We start from the raw sequence: 14,579 nt of genomic DNA on the forward strand, positions 1-14,579 counted from the left end.
TGGGTGGAGATGCTTATCACCTCCCCCTTGCAGGAGCTGTAACACCTGGCGGTGAGCCTCAAAGGCTCACCCCCTTTTTTACAGCACCACAGGGCATTCCAGCTAGTGGAGTTGCCCGCCCCCTCTGGCCACGGCCCCACTTTTGGCAGCAAGGCCGGAGGAGATAATGAGAAAAACAAGGAGGAGTCACTGGCCAGTCAGGACAGCCCCTAAGGCAACCTGAGCTGAAGCGACTGACTTTTAGGAATCCTCCATCTTGCAGATGGAGGATACCCCCCTATAGGGATAGGAATGTGACCCCCTCCCCTTGGGAGGAGGGACAAAGAGGGTGTAGCCACCCTCAGGGCTAGTAGCCATTGGCTACTGCCCTCCCTGACCTAAACACACCCCTAAATTCTGTATTTAGGGGCTCCCCTGAACCTAGGAACTCAGATTCCTGCAACCTAAAAAGAAGAGGACTGCTGAACTGAAAAACCCTGCAGAGAAGACACCAACTGCTTTGGCCCCAGCTCTACCGGCCTGTCTCCCCCCCTTCTGAAGAAACTGCTCCAGCGACCCTTTCCCCAGGACCAGCGACCTCTGAATCCTCAGAGGACTGCCCTGCTCTAAAAGGACCAAGAAACTCCGGAGAACAGCGGCCCTGTTCACCAAAGACTGCAACTTTGTTTCCAAAGAAGCAACTTAAAGACAACTGCGTTTCCCGCCAGAAGCGTGAGACTTGCAACTCTGCACCAGACGCCCCCGGCTCTACTTGTGGAGAACAAACACTTCAGGGAGGACTCCCCGGCGACTACGAGACCGTGAGTAGCCAGAGTTGCCCCCCCTGGGCCCCCACAGCGACGCCTGCAGAGGGAATCCCGAGGCTCCCCCTGACCGCGACTGCCTTAACTCCCAGATCCCGACGCCTGGAAAAGACCCTGCACCCGCAGCCCCCAGGACCTGAAAGATCGGAACTCCAGTGCAGGAGTGACCCCCAGGAGGCCCTCTCCCTTGCCCAGGTGGTGGCTACCCCGAGGAGCCCCCCCCCCCTTGCCTGCATTGCTGAAGAGTCCCCTTGGTCTCCCATTGATTTCTATTGGAAACCCGACGCATGTTTGCACACTGCACCCGGCCGCCCCCGTGCTGCTGAGGGTGTACTTTCTGTGCTAACTTGTCCCCCCCCTGGTGCCCTACAAAACCCCCCTGGTCTGCCCTCCGAAGACGCGGGTACCTACCTAATAGCAGACTGGAACCGGGGCACCCCCTTCTCCATTGAAGCCTATGCGTTTTGGGCACCACTTTGAACTCTGCACCTGACCGGCCCTGAGCTGTTGGTGTGGTAACTTTGGGGTTGCTCTGAACCCCCAACGGTGGGCTACCTTGGACCCAAACTTGAACCCCGTAGGTGGTTTACTTACCTGCAAGAACTAACAATAACTTATCTCCCCTAGGAACTGTGAGAATTGCACTGAGTCTAGTTTTAAAATAGCTATATGTGTTTTATTTGAAAAGTATATATGCTATTGTGATTATTCAAAGTTCCTAAAGTACTTACCTGCAATACCTTTCAAGCAAAGTATTACAAGTAGAATTTGAACCTGTGGTTCTTAAAATAAACTAAGAAAAGATATTTTTCTATACAAAAACCTATTGGCCTGGAATTGTCTTTGAGTGTGTGTTCCTCATTTATTGCCTATGTGTGTACAACAAATGCTTAACACTACTCCTTAGATAAGCAGACTGCTCGACCACACTACCACAAAATAGAGCATTAGTATTATCTCTTTTTGCCACTATCTTACCTCTAAGGGGAACCCTTGGACTCTGTGCATACTATTCCTTACCTTGAAATAGTGCATACAGAGCCAACTTCCTACAGTAAGCAATAACTAATTTCTAGTTCAATAAAAGTTGTATGTTTTTGACTGAGACTATGCCTCAATTTGATATAAAAGTTAATTTATTCAATGTTAACGTTATCAAGCACAAGTAAAGCTCTTCATTCCTCAGGTTCTTAGAATACAAGTAGCAGGAACGTCTATGCAGCTCAAAACAAAAACAAATTTCTCAATATTCATTTAAAAGATAAATATAATTTAAGAATGGCAATATGGTAAAACAATAATAAAAAATAAAAAAAATGAACAGTAACAATGAGCACAAATAGCTGCGTCAAACCCACTTATTTCTGTTTCCTTATAATAGGTCGTATTCCACACAATCACCAGCAGCGCACACACGGACTGTCAAGTTTTAAGACTATTTTTTCCCATACCATCCAATTATTAGCAGTAACGTTAGGGAACAGTGGTGTGGTTTCAATGTGTCACGGGGTGGAAAATGCACTTCAGCATGCACCTGTTTTAAATAGTGATGCACATCCATTTGAATTTTAAACCCCTAAAAAAAAAAAAAAGTATCTTTGCTAGTGGACTCCTCTTAATATGGCACTATCACAGAGTAGTTCCAAGAGAACATGCAAGGTCATGAATTTAAATGGAGAATGGAACGAGGTACACAAAATGAATGGCTTCATTACTTTAATGACAACAATAACCTTGTAGTAGTCAAATGGAGTAAACACAAGGATGGAATAGAAGAATTAAAAGGGAAAAGAACAATGAAAACATTAGATTTTACATTTTAAACATCCCAGGTCTTCTTCAGCAAATGAAAAAGCCAACCAATACCTTTCTAGGTAAAGCAATTACTTTGAATTTCAAACATACTTTACCTCCTTGACGTTCATTTTGTTTATTTCCATCTGATAAACACAATCGTTTGTTTGTCATTTCTACAGGAGCTACCTACAAAGATAAAATTAAACAATATGAGAGGTGCAAGCATGTGTAAGAGGAATCAGGCATGTGCAAAATCTGTCTTTTCCATTTCTTAAACAGACACCAACTCACAGGTTTTAATGCAAATAAAACATAGATTACATTTTCATGAACTTAGATAATTTGTACAGCTATCCCTACCAAGGCCTTGTGCTCCGTCGTCCTTTCTGACATATTCCAAACCAGAGTGAACTGTGAGGACAATTAAGGCCCATGACTGAAACAGATATGCCCACAAGAATCACTGAGTCTATTAGGGATCTAGTGGGCACTTTATTTTAAAACAGTAGAAAATAAACCAGAGAAGAATTTAAACAATGAGAGAATTTGTGCTGGAAATGGCCCTTTCTGCAGGGTCATCCCAAACAATTTGACGATTGTTCTGCTCCATCTCTGACTAAGAGCAGACAAAAGGAAAGGAATGCCAAGATTGCAGCACTCTCAGTCATGAATTTATTAAGGCACTTCTCAAGTCTTAAATTTGTTTCTCGCTACTGCAAGGCCTAACTCTTCCATATGATAACACCAAGATTGACTTATTACATAAGTGTAATTTCTAATTAGGAAGTGATGGGACACCCAAGTGTAGTGTCTCTGGCATAACAATTTAAAATCACAAGTTATGGTGAAGTTGGATCATAAATTGTAATTCTGAAAATGCCACTTTTAGAAACTTGGCATTTTCTTACCTTAACCATTTGGTGCCTGCTGCCGGCCTCCAATACACGCCTGGGGTAATAGCTGGGCTTGTGCATTCCCTCTAGACAGCCACACACAAAGGGAGCTAAGGTGTGACTGATCGGCCATTCACAGCCTGATAGGCCACCCTAGGCAGGAAGTATCTGACACACCTGAATAGGCAGTACCCAGTCCCCACACAAAGGCCTGCATACTCCCTAGTAGTGAGTCTGGAGCTGGGCAGGAGCTCTGCACTTCAAAGGCCTCTCTTTGGAGTCTCCCACACTTCAAAAGGGACAAATGGTTATAAATACTGGACCTCAGACACCACCAACTCAGTACACTTCTGGACCTGCGGATACTATGCAAGGAAAAAGGACTGCTGTGCTACTGAAAGGACTGTCACTCTGCTAGATTCTTGCTCTTCTATGTCAACCTGCTGCCCTCCGTGTCTGGTAGTGAGAAGGACTGGACCCGCATCGCTCCAACCGAGAACCAAAGTGACTAGGAGCTTGCTGGCTTCCTTCCTGTTTCCTGACGTCTCAGGGACTGCATCTCCTCTGCTGCGGGATCAACACGGGCACATAACCCCCTCCTGCATCTCCATCGACACAACCAGGAATAAGGTATTGTTCTTCAGCAGGCCTCACTGGGTCCCTGCAGCTATCCCATACTCCATCACAGTCAGCTTGAACTCTTGACTTTGTCCCAGTCCAGGGCAACCTGATAGCCCAAGGAAGCGCTTAACACTTGTCAGCACTATTTTACTGTTTATTCTTTAAAAATGTCTTATTTTTTTCTTGTCTCATCACTGCTTCCGAAAGTGCAAGTGAATCCAGATGCTAGTACAAAATCTTAGAAACTCCATTTCTAACAGTTGGCAACATCAAATGCAGAGTTTGTAGAAGTGCAGTGTCAAGAAAAATACATATGTTAATTTAATGTGCCAGTGACATTATCAGAAATGTCATGGCACCAAAGTACAATCAGAAATAAAAAAAACTGGTGGAGTGACAATGGGGGTAGCATGAACCACATAAACCAAGGTTACTTCCTGGATACAAATAGACATCCAAAATGAGCAAAAACTGCAGGATTCAGTGCTACCCCACATAGGAAACAATCCTTCATTTTCTGCAAGTCATTTTCAACTGGGAGATCATAAGAGGATTTACCAGTGCACAATGGTTACTCCATGTGCGACAGTCTGATCCACAGCACTGGCAACCTTGGACTTCGGGGCATATCTGTGAACATTAGCCTAGCAGAGAGACACACTTCACTCCTTACAACATTCAAATAAATGTACGTACTGCATAGTGTCACCTGACAAAGTAGAGCTAAAATCTGTGCATTTTGACATTGTTACGGCAAAGTACCACTAAGCCAAAATGATAGCTAAGCCAGTATGGGTGTCGCATTAAGTGGCCCATGGGGTTTTATCAACTCTGGATTCCTCCAGGAGTTTGAGTGACCCTTTAATTGAGAGGCTTTACAAGCATAAACACGGGACCACAAATCTTGAAGCACACGGCATTAAATTGAGGGAACTTTGCCAGCCTTTAGTACCTACAGGACCATTAGCCAAGACACGGAAAGGCAGTTAAAGTCCACAATGGAATAATGTCTGGAAATGGTTTAAATAATTTCTCTCTAAAAGAAGCCAACAGGTAACCCCCAGTGTAGCAAAATCTGAACAGAAGTGTACCCACATGGTCTATCATTTCCACATTACTTTTTAACTTCTACAGCCAGCTGTAAGCCTCTCTTCTGCATTCAGCAGAAGTGTCGTATGTATTCGTAAGATATCTATCAGCTAGTCAAACTGGAAAATATTCCTATGGATACCGTCAGCAGTAGTGAGCTAGAACAGCAAATTGTGACCCCCAGCCAACCACTTTTTCACTGAAGGATGCCAATAAACTTCTTTAAAAAAATATATAGATTTTGAAAAAATATTCCTCTCTGCCAAGGTTGTGTGTGCGCGCTATTTGTTGAGTGCCAGGAGACATTAGAGTGCTAAAAGTAACTGAAGAGGTTAGAAAACCCCTAAAAAGGTGACTACCAGAAAATATTATACTTATGTGCTTTCCAGAATTTACTACAGTAAGCTACTTGGTGGAGAGTCCTTGAAAAACTATGTAAGAGATGCTATCAAGGAGGAAGCTCCTCCAAGCAACCAAAAAAATAAAAATCTTCAACAAAAGGACAAGAGAAACATGCCAATAAAGTATTTATATGATGAATTTGAAACCTCGGCTGCAAATCATCTTGAAATTAATTTTCTGTGTAGCAGGAAATCAATGAAAGAAGGTAAGACTTTCGAAGACTATAAACCAATCTAACTGCCATGAACTGCACCACTCATCCATAAGCGTTACACAAGTCACAGAACGATTTTCCCAGTTGCAAAACATCTGCTTGCATGTGGACTTTGTATTAGTTCTGTGCTGGCAGAATTAAAACAATACAAACGAGAAGATTCCCTACACTCCCTAATGGATTGATGGAAGCACTGTCTGGTCTTCAAATGTATCAGTTGAGTAGGAAAGGGCCCACACTTGCTCCACAGCCCTTAATGCACGAAAAGAGGGGGGGGGGGGGGGACACAAACTGACTAGCAGCTAATGAGATCGTGTCAAGTGGGACTCTTCTTTCAAGCCTACATACACCCACCCATGTGTGGGAGGGTAAAGATTTAAATTATCTGGCTTACTAAATACTATGCTAAACAAATGCATCAGGATGGGCGCTGTTTAATTATAATGTAAATAGGGAAAATTCTAACAGGTTAGGTATGTGTGATAAGCAATTTATTTTTTTGTTGCCAAGAGATTTACAATTAGGATTGTAATTCTTGTTCACATGAACATCACATAACTAATTATGATACATCATAAAAGTCATGTGTGAAATAATCCTGGGCTCAAATGGGACTCTACAGTATGACCTGCCGATACAGGCGATTCTGACAGGTTTGTCTGACACCTAAGACCCTTCATTTGCGCATAACGCAGTGAAAGGGATGATAGCCACCAGTCAGTTTTCCTCTCATAAAAGTTTATGATTTCATACAGGACTTCCGAAAATCTACTGCATGTGTACTGCAGACTATAGCCAACCCTTGTGATATCTATGATTAAAAAAAAATACCCACCAATGTGTCAATGCTTCTATTTTTAATAAACAACCAGGTAAATCTTGCATTTGGTAATAGAGATTCTCACTTTAAGGCCATCTAGGATGACAATTGTCCGTTAAGAATTGGTAATTATCTTGGTTACATTCCCTAGAAGATGTGAGGACAGGTTTTTGTTTTATATATATATATATATATTTTTTTTTTCGAGAAAAGTGTCTTGCAAACAAAAAAGAGCAGTCTCGAACACCCACTCATCTTAACCGGTCTCATCCCAGTGCAACAGGATTCCAGCATCGCATGGTGACTCAAATGTCAGAGATTAAAGAATGCACATAATTAGAAAGATAATCACTAGGACACTTACCAGGTTGCACTAATCCTCTACCAGAGACAGTCTGCATGGCTCAATGTTTTTTTCAGCGTCCAAAGAAATGGACGCCATAAATGTCAATGTGTAGAACTAGGCCGGAATATACATACGAGAATCTTTATTCATGGTGACAACTATAATTTCCCCAGAGTCTTGAAGCACTAGAATTCCAATTAATGTCATCTGCAATGTGATTGAGCCGTTTGACAATTGTATGAATGCATGCCCATTATTCAGCTCATCAAACTAAAAAGTCCTTTGTAGAGTTTAAAGAAATGGTGCAGTATCTGGGTCCATACATTTTCATGACGGAGGAGAAGGAGGTGGTGGTATGTGTAAGGTTCTGGACATTGCTATAGAGTGCATCAGCTACTGAAGTCCTGAAGCACAACAAGCAATCAGCACAAAGGATGACTACCACCCACTAATTCCTGAATTCAGTTGTCATGACAGCATGCCTAATCAGTTTTACAGTCTATCTTTGGTGCTACAATTTGGCCATGAAATAAAACAAACTCCCTTGAATAGCTATAAAGAAAGTGCAGTCAGCCAACAAGACTGAGGGGTGACGCACAGACTGAATGAGCTGAGCAAAACGGTTACAAAACCGATTTGTAGAAGTGCACTTCAAGACGTAATACTGCTGATGTGGCATTTTATTTTCTGAAAGGTTGGTTTTCAATTATATTCTATAAAAATACAACATAAAGATCAAATTACAAAAATAGCCCCCCCCCCCCAAAAAAAAAAAAGTTTGGGACATTCAGACCTGTACATTAACATTTCACATCCTATGATTTGTGCACTATAAAAAACCCTATTCTCATAAAAAAGGTAAACCTGGGATTATTTATTAAGAAAGAAAAAAAAAAAAAATAATACACAGTAATGAAATGTTCCTAATTTTCGCGCCGAAAGTTTCTCTGGCATAATTCCCTCCACCAGTATGGACAAGTTTTTTTAAAATACATTTTCATCACATTTCCTATAAAATGACATCTTAAAAGGCTGCTTTTAACCAGTAGATTTTTGATGAGGTTTGTCCATAGGGTCCCTTCCTCACGGAAGATCTTATCACAGAATGTTAGTGTGTTCATTGTAACAGAGTAAGTGAACTTCAGAAATTCATTATATGTGTTTATCCATTCCCAAAATTGTATGCCACTTGGCTGATTGCCTTTCTATACTACCAGAAGGTCATCAATGTACCTTTTCCAAAGTAAACTGTGGTTTCTGTAGGGATTCGAGTTGGTGATGATTTTCAATTGCTCAAAATGATTGACAAAGGCATGCCAAGCTTGGGGTAAAGGTACTTCCAATAGACGTATCATGTACCTATAAGTACACAATACCTTTAAATTAAAAGATAAAAATAAACACCTGTTAAAATAAACATTGTCAAAGCTAATTACATGCACTGTAACACAAAATGTTGTGAGGTGTTGTGGGCCATCCTTCTGAGAAGGAGAGGTCTACCCTCAGTTTCTTCCAGTGGCAAGAAGGAGTATAGACTTTTGATATCCAATCGAATTAAAGGGTTTTCTGCTGGGCTGTACCGTACATCCTTAAGCAGTTTTAAAAGGTCTTTTGTGTCTTTACTATATGGTGGTAACTCTTCGACCAATGGACAATCAGTGAATATGGATAGAGGTTCCAAGATCGAGTTGATCACGGACACTATTGGTCTCCCCAGGACTGGTGTACTGTTTTTATGTATTTTAGTTAGGGTGTAGAATGCCAGTGAGACCAGACTGTCCACTACCAAGAATTTGTTTCTTATCTGAATGTCCACCTGTTGACCTCTGCGTCTTCAAAGTTTTGATCTCTATTTTTAGTGGGGTTTCTGTCCATTCTCTTGCAGTTATGTTGATAATTCCGGAGAGTGAGGCATTGTTCTCTGTAGAGACCTATATTCTTAATGACTAAGTCAGCCTTTATCAGTTGGGTTGATTACTATGTCTCCATAGTTTTGCAAAGACCTGGATCCGGCTCTATCTTCACAGCTCATGTTATGGAATTTCTGTGCCTGTGAAGTATCTATGCCTTACAGATCATTTATCACCACCTGCTCAAATGTCTATCTGTACTGGAGCTGCATTCATTTCTGAGGAAGGGTTGGGGGGGGGGGGGGGAATCAAAATCTTCAGTATCTCCACTGTGGGATTGGGGACAAATCCCAGTCCCTTATTAAGCATCCTCAACTGGTTGTCAAAAAGCACTGCGTTTGTTCCTGGTGTTGTGTACGTTGCTGCTCATGTGCATTTTTGGTGTGTGGTCTTCCCACTTTATTTTGGATTTTAGTAATCCAGAAAAGCGAGCAGCCAAATGCAACAGAAAGCACAGTCCCTTATTAAGCATCCTCTATTGGTTGTCAAAAAGAGCACAGTGTTTGATTCTGGTGCTGTGTACGTTGCTTCTCATGTTCATTCTTTGTGTTTGGTCTTCCCACTTTATTTTGGATTCTGATACTCCAGAAAGGAGAGCAGCCAAGTGCAACAGAATTTTTGGACTGGGTAACCCCACAGAACAAATTCCTGAAATTCACATACTCCATTAGCATGGGCACGCTGACTTTCCTCAATGTAATGATCTTTCACGAGGAAGTGACCCTGTGGACAAACATTCATCAAAACCCAATGATATATAACAGCCTTTTAAGATTTGACAGCTTCCACCTGCATTCACTATGGGAAAGTTTACAGTTCAGGCAATTCCTAAGATTGAAATGTAATTGGAGCCACACAGAAGACTTCGTAATACAATAAAAAAAATGACCAAGAATCAATCATTCGCAAAACAAACAAAAAAAAGAAGAAAAAAAAAAAAAAAAAAAAAAAAAAACACCACTGACAGTAAAACCTTCTTTGAACACTAATCAAACTGTGTGACCATCTACTCCACGTTGTCCATCCAAGTCAAGAAATCGATAAAGAGTGGCATATTTTAAGGACAAGGAATCTACATTTTGAAAGACCTTTTTTTGCACATAAAAGAACGAGGAAAATCTGGGATGCCCTAGTACATACTGGATATCATCAAACTGATAAGATACACATCATAACCACCCAACTGCTTTTGGGGTAGGGGGTGGCAAGGCAGAAATGTGCACCGATGGTTATGGACGACCATTCATGGGGAAATTGACAAAACCCATATTTGGTATAATATAAAGACTAGGTCCAAAGAAGACACTCAAACTGTAACTCAACATGCTGTTTACCTATTCACCAGTACCTGTAATATACCATGTGTAGTAAAGGAAAATGAACCTACACATTGGGGAACAAAGGAGCAACTTGAGGTGCAAAAAGTAACCACAAAAATGGCCTACCATTATTTCAACAATGATACAAAGTATATGACTTCAACTGGACAATGCTGGAGCAGATAAAAGTACCTGATAATGTAACAGTAGGGTCTAACAAAGGTGGATTTATAGACTGTCCACAAATGTTAGAGGATTAAGAGATGACATCCTGTGGTTGCACCTAAAAGCAAAATCTCTCACACTGAAATAAGCTAGATCTTCAATGGGGACCCATATATTTCAAGTACGATGGCATGAGAAAAACCTATACACACAACACAGAGACAAGTCAGGGTGTTTGAATATAGCAACAAACTAGAATATCACGGCTATGGATGGCCAATATACTCTTGATGCTAAATGAATAACTGGTCTATTATGATAATACTAACAATAAATGTGCTAAACTTCTATTTTGAAAGGATCTGTTACTTATGTACTTATTCACCAGTTTGAGGTCTTTGATCAGAGGAATTTTCCAGCCTTTAATAGAGCAGAGTGCAGAGTACTATAGATGGCGAGTAGCTACAAAAAAAAAAAAAAAAAAAAAAAAACCACACACAAGCACAAACATGTCACCACCTATGCCACACAATGACATCAGATGACTCTTAAAGAAACCTGGAAACAAATACAGCACCCTTAAAGTATAGGTCAAAACTTAGGGGTTACGATGCTAAAATCTGTAACCCCCTGGGCGCTTTTTGGTGCAATAAGTAGGGCACTAGTACACTCCTCTCCATCAACATTTTGCGCTGTTAATGATGAAAAGGAATGTAACAGAGGAAGTTAATTTGTCTTCACAATGTTTGAAAGAAGGCCCTGGTCACGTGTAATACCCTAAGCAGTGAAATAGGAACCCCTTCTAAAAACCAAAAGCACTTGCAATGCAATGGGTCTCGCATTTGTTGGAGTTAGAGCTATTAGCGTTGTAAACTCCTAACCTGACTTTTCTTGCCACAAACTGATACTGAAAAGTAAAACAGTTTCACATATGTGAGCCGACGGTCGTCATGAGCATTAAGGAGACACAGAAAAGGAAACAGAAGTTTGCTTGCAGTGAAAAGTAGCAGCAAAAGTGCAATTATCCATGTAACAAGCAAAAGTAGAATTATCCACGTAACCAGCAAAAAGTAGAATTATCCATGTAACAGGGTCGATGTCACGCAAAGTGCTTGACTACTGCCCAGCGAGATCGCGATGCGAAGGAACGAAAAAGAAAAGGTAGTGCAGAAGCCATTCGGGAAACACGGAGGCTCATATGTTTTCAGTAGTTTACCAGTGCTGTAGAGGATGGCTAAACTCCAGAAAAGACATCACATATGCATGCCTTTTAATAATGAAATCAAGTGAATTTTAAAAGCTAAGCCCACAAACCAACCAAACTGATGGGTGTGACATGGGTGTGACATGGGTGTGGTTAAAAGTCCACAGAGAGAGTACAACAGGGGCCAGACCGCTTGCACGCGCGACCCTAATTAATGAGTGCACAATACATTGAAAAATTACAGCGGTATGATTTCAAGGACACTGTGTACATTCTCACAAGATGAACACTGAGATAAAGATTATGTGGAATTATTACACACTGATATAAAGCATGAAAATGTTCGTAACACGTTCATCACAGTGAAGTGCTTCATGTTTTATGCACAGTGAGAGTAGACAACAGTGGTGCATAAAGCTAACCCGGTTAGCCCGTTTTCAGAATTAAAATAAACAGAAGTTCCTGGCTGCAATTAAGTGATATCCAAAATGTGGTTACCCATTACATACAGCATGAGTGTGAGCATGGTAGGAAGGCATTGCCTATTAGCCCAACGAAATACAAGGTTTGCATAGCAAGGACCAGGCTAGTCCTGATTAGAGCTGGCTGACCTCCGTGGCAAGCAAAATCAGCTGAACATACCAACCAGAGGATGTAGAAAACATTAACAGTCCATATGTGCCACTGCTTTTAAACTGCCAAAGGTGTTCTAATATTAACACATTTTACCAATCATAGGGACACGTGTAGGCATTTTAATCTTTTCCCAGTCTCATGCTTGACCAGTCCAATCACATCAAAGGGCTCTCCACCGCAGACGAGTGGGCGACCCTCCCCAGTACAAACAACTTGGATGAGGACTCAAGGATAAAAGCATGCCACATAAAAATAAATAAAACTGGAAAATAGCCAACTGATGACAATCCCTCCCTACTGGTACTGATTTGCATGGGTGGCTGAAGGGCAAATTAAGGCCAGTCCAATAGTCGAGTTCTGTCAGACTTAAGGTATCCCAAAAGTTGATTGTACCAAAATGATGTAGGGAGTGTTGACTAAACTAGCATATATTAACTACAGTATTAATATGAAAGCATAGATGATTAACACCAAGCTTGGTGGTTCCAACTGATTATGTACAGCCATCGAATTGTTACTTATTTTTAGTGTTATGTATCATAACTCCTAGGCTACCAGATTTGCACAGACATGTCAAAAGTGAGAAGCAAGTATGTCCTGAAAGAGTTTATATCCACACATGCTGTGGCCACAAGGCAGAAATGCCCCATCAATGGATCTCTAACGTCTGTGCATACTCAGGTTAAAATGTCTGGTGGTCGAGGGGCTAAAAATTGTTGTAATTAATGTTTGAGGCTTAGCATAAATGCATTCTGCGTTTCCTGTTCGTTAGAAAAGACCTGTCTCCTGCACATCTCAGAGGACTGGAGCCTCTGACGCTAGTAAACACGGTTTGATCCCCGTAGTTCCAAATTAACAGTTTGATGTTACGAACCAATTTGCTTTTAGTTTATGAAAACATTAATATCTAGTTAATGTATTTCAGGCACTTTTCTTTTTCAAATTCTGAACTTTTATGCTTGCTTTTATTAAGGTAAGCACCACTCCCATACTATAAATCCAGAACGTCTGGGAATGCCATAGACAGTGTCAGAGGTGTTTATTTTGCTTGCTAAGAGGCAAAATATTTACAGCCGTCATCTTATGAAGGCTGCATGCATCTCACCTTATTTTAGGCGATGGTTTTCGTAAATGCATACGTGACAGTTGAAAGACTGCTGCGCTGTCCTGCTCATTTCTTTTTAATCCTTCTTGCTTATGATGAATTAGAGTTGCTAACGGATTGCGTATGTTTTGGAATGCACCTTAAAATTGGATAACGTCTAAGGGCAGAGAAAAACAGGTTAAGTCTGCACGAGGGACATGGTTATGTCTACAGGGAAGTAAAAGGCAGAGGACAACTGAAAAAGAAGTTCTTCGGGGCTGACTGCCAGTGGAGAGTGCGCCTTCAGGCCCTTATAGTGTTCTTTCCAAACTGCGTGCACTAAGCTAGCAGCAAATGTCTGACAACCACCTCTACATAATGGGTTTCTTCTGCTGCAACCCCAGTCAAACTTGTGAAGTATTGGTCAGTGGCTTCCTCTATGTAGGGCGTTTTGCCCATTTGGGAGGGAGCAGAAAAAAATCCTTGTTCACATGCTACTAATATGTCAAAGGTACATTATTAAATGTGGTACGTGATACTGTGCTTTAATTATTTCTATTACTGTACGGGGCATCCAAAGTTTCAGTAATGGGTTGTTTTTCATGTGATTCTGGGGACAAAAAAAATATGATATTTGGTTGTCCTCCTAACTCTTAAGACTCATCCATTACAACAACAACACAAAAACATGCAATGTCAAAGCCAACAGGTTTCGCCTATGCGAGACCTACTGGCGTTGTTCAAGTTTTTTGTTTTTTTTAGGTGTTGCAGTTTCCCAGGCTGCTGTGCAAAATCTTTAAAAACAAACACTCACAAAGCTAAGTAGCTGGTGTTTGTATCGGATGTTTAAAGCTGGGATGTTGTGAACGAAAACTTGTAATCCAATAACTGGGCTAAACGAAACAACACTAACGGAAGCTGTAACGGTAATTAGAACACCTCCCACAAAAGCTTCAAAAGTAATGCGGCCTAAAATCATCAACAACGTAATTAAATTTGAAATAATTGCTACTACTGGCTGCAGAAAGCTGCTTGACAACGCAAAATACTGCATCAAAATAAACAAATGGTAAAATACATTCTTCTGACTGCTGCTTCAATCCGAAAACAGCCGAGATCCAAGAGGTGAGACACTGCTCTAACTCTACAATACATATCAGTTTGCACGAATCTGTTAAACTGCTTAGGCACTCCTTACCAAACAAAAGGTACAGCGACTTCCTCATTCCCATCTAGGTTTGCATCTGCTTCTCACTAGAGCTGGGGGTGGCGCACG

The 14,579-nt window shown here is 41.2% G+C and overlaps 1 protein-coding gene across 2 annotated transcripts in view; it reads right to left on the reverse strand.

Moving 5' to 3' along the window:
• Positions 1-14,579, reverse strand: part of SCAF11 (SR-related CTD associated factor 11) — an 828,633-nt gene that overhangs the window by 797,740 nt on the left and 16,314 nt on the right. For both annotated transcript variants that reach the window (XM_069229083.1, XM_069229082.1), the window contains exon 2: positions 2,714-2,786. In XM_069229083.1, coding sequence (XP_069085184.1) covers positions 2,714-2,771 — 58 coding nt within the window. In that variant the 5' untranslated portion in view covers positions 2,772-2,786. The remainder of the gene's footprint in view (positions 1-2,713; positions 2,787-14,579) is intronic.

This window comes from Pleurodeles waltl, chromosome 4_1, assembly GCF_031143425.1.
Source record: "Pleurodeles waltl isolate 20211129_DDA chromosome 4_1, aPleWal1.hap1.20221129, whole genome shotgun sequence".
Lineage (NCBI taxonomy): Eukaryota > Metazoa > Chordata > Amphibia > Caudata > Salamandridae > Pleurodeles > Pleurodeles waltl.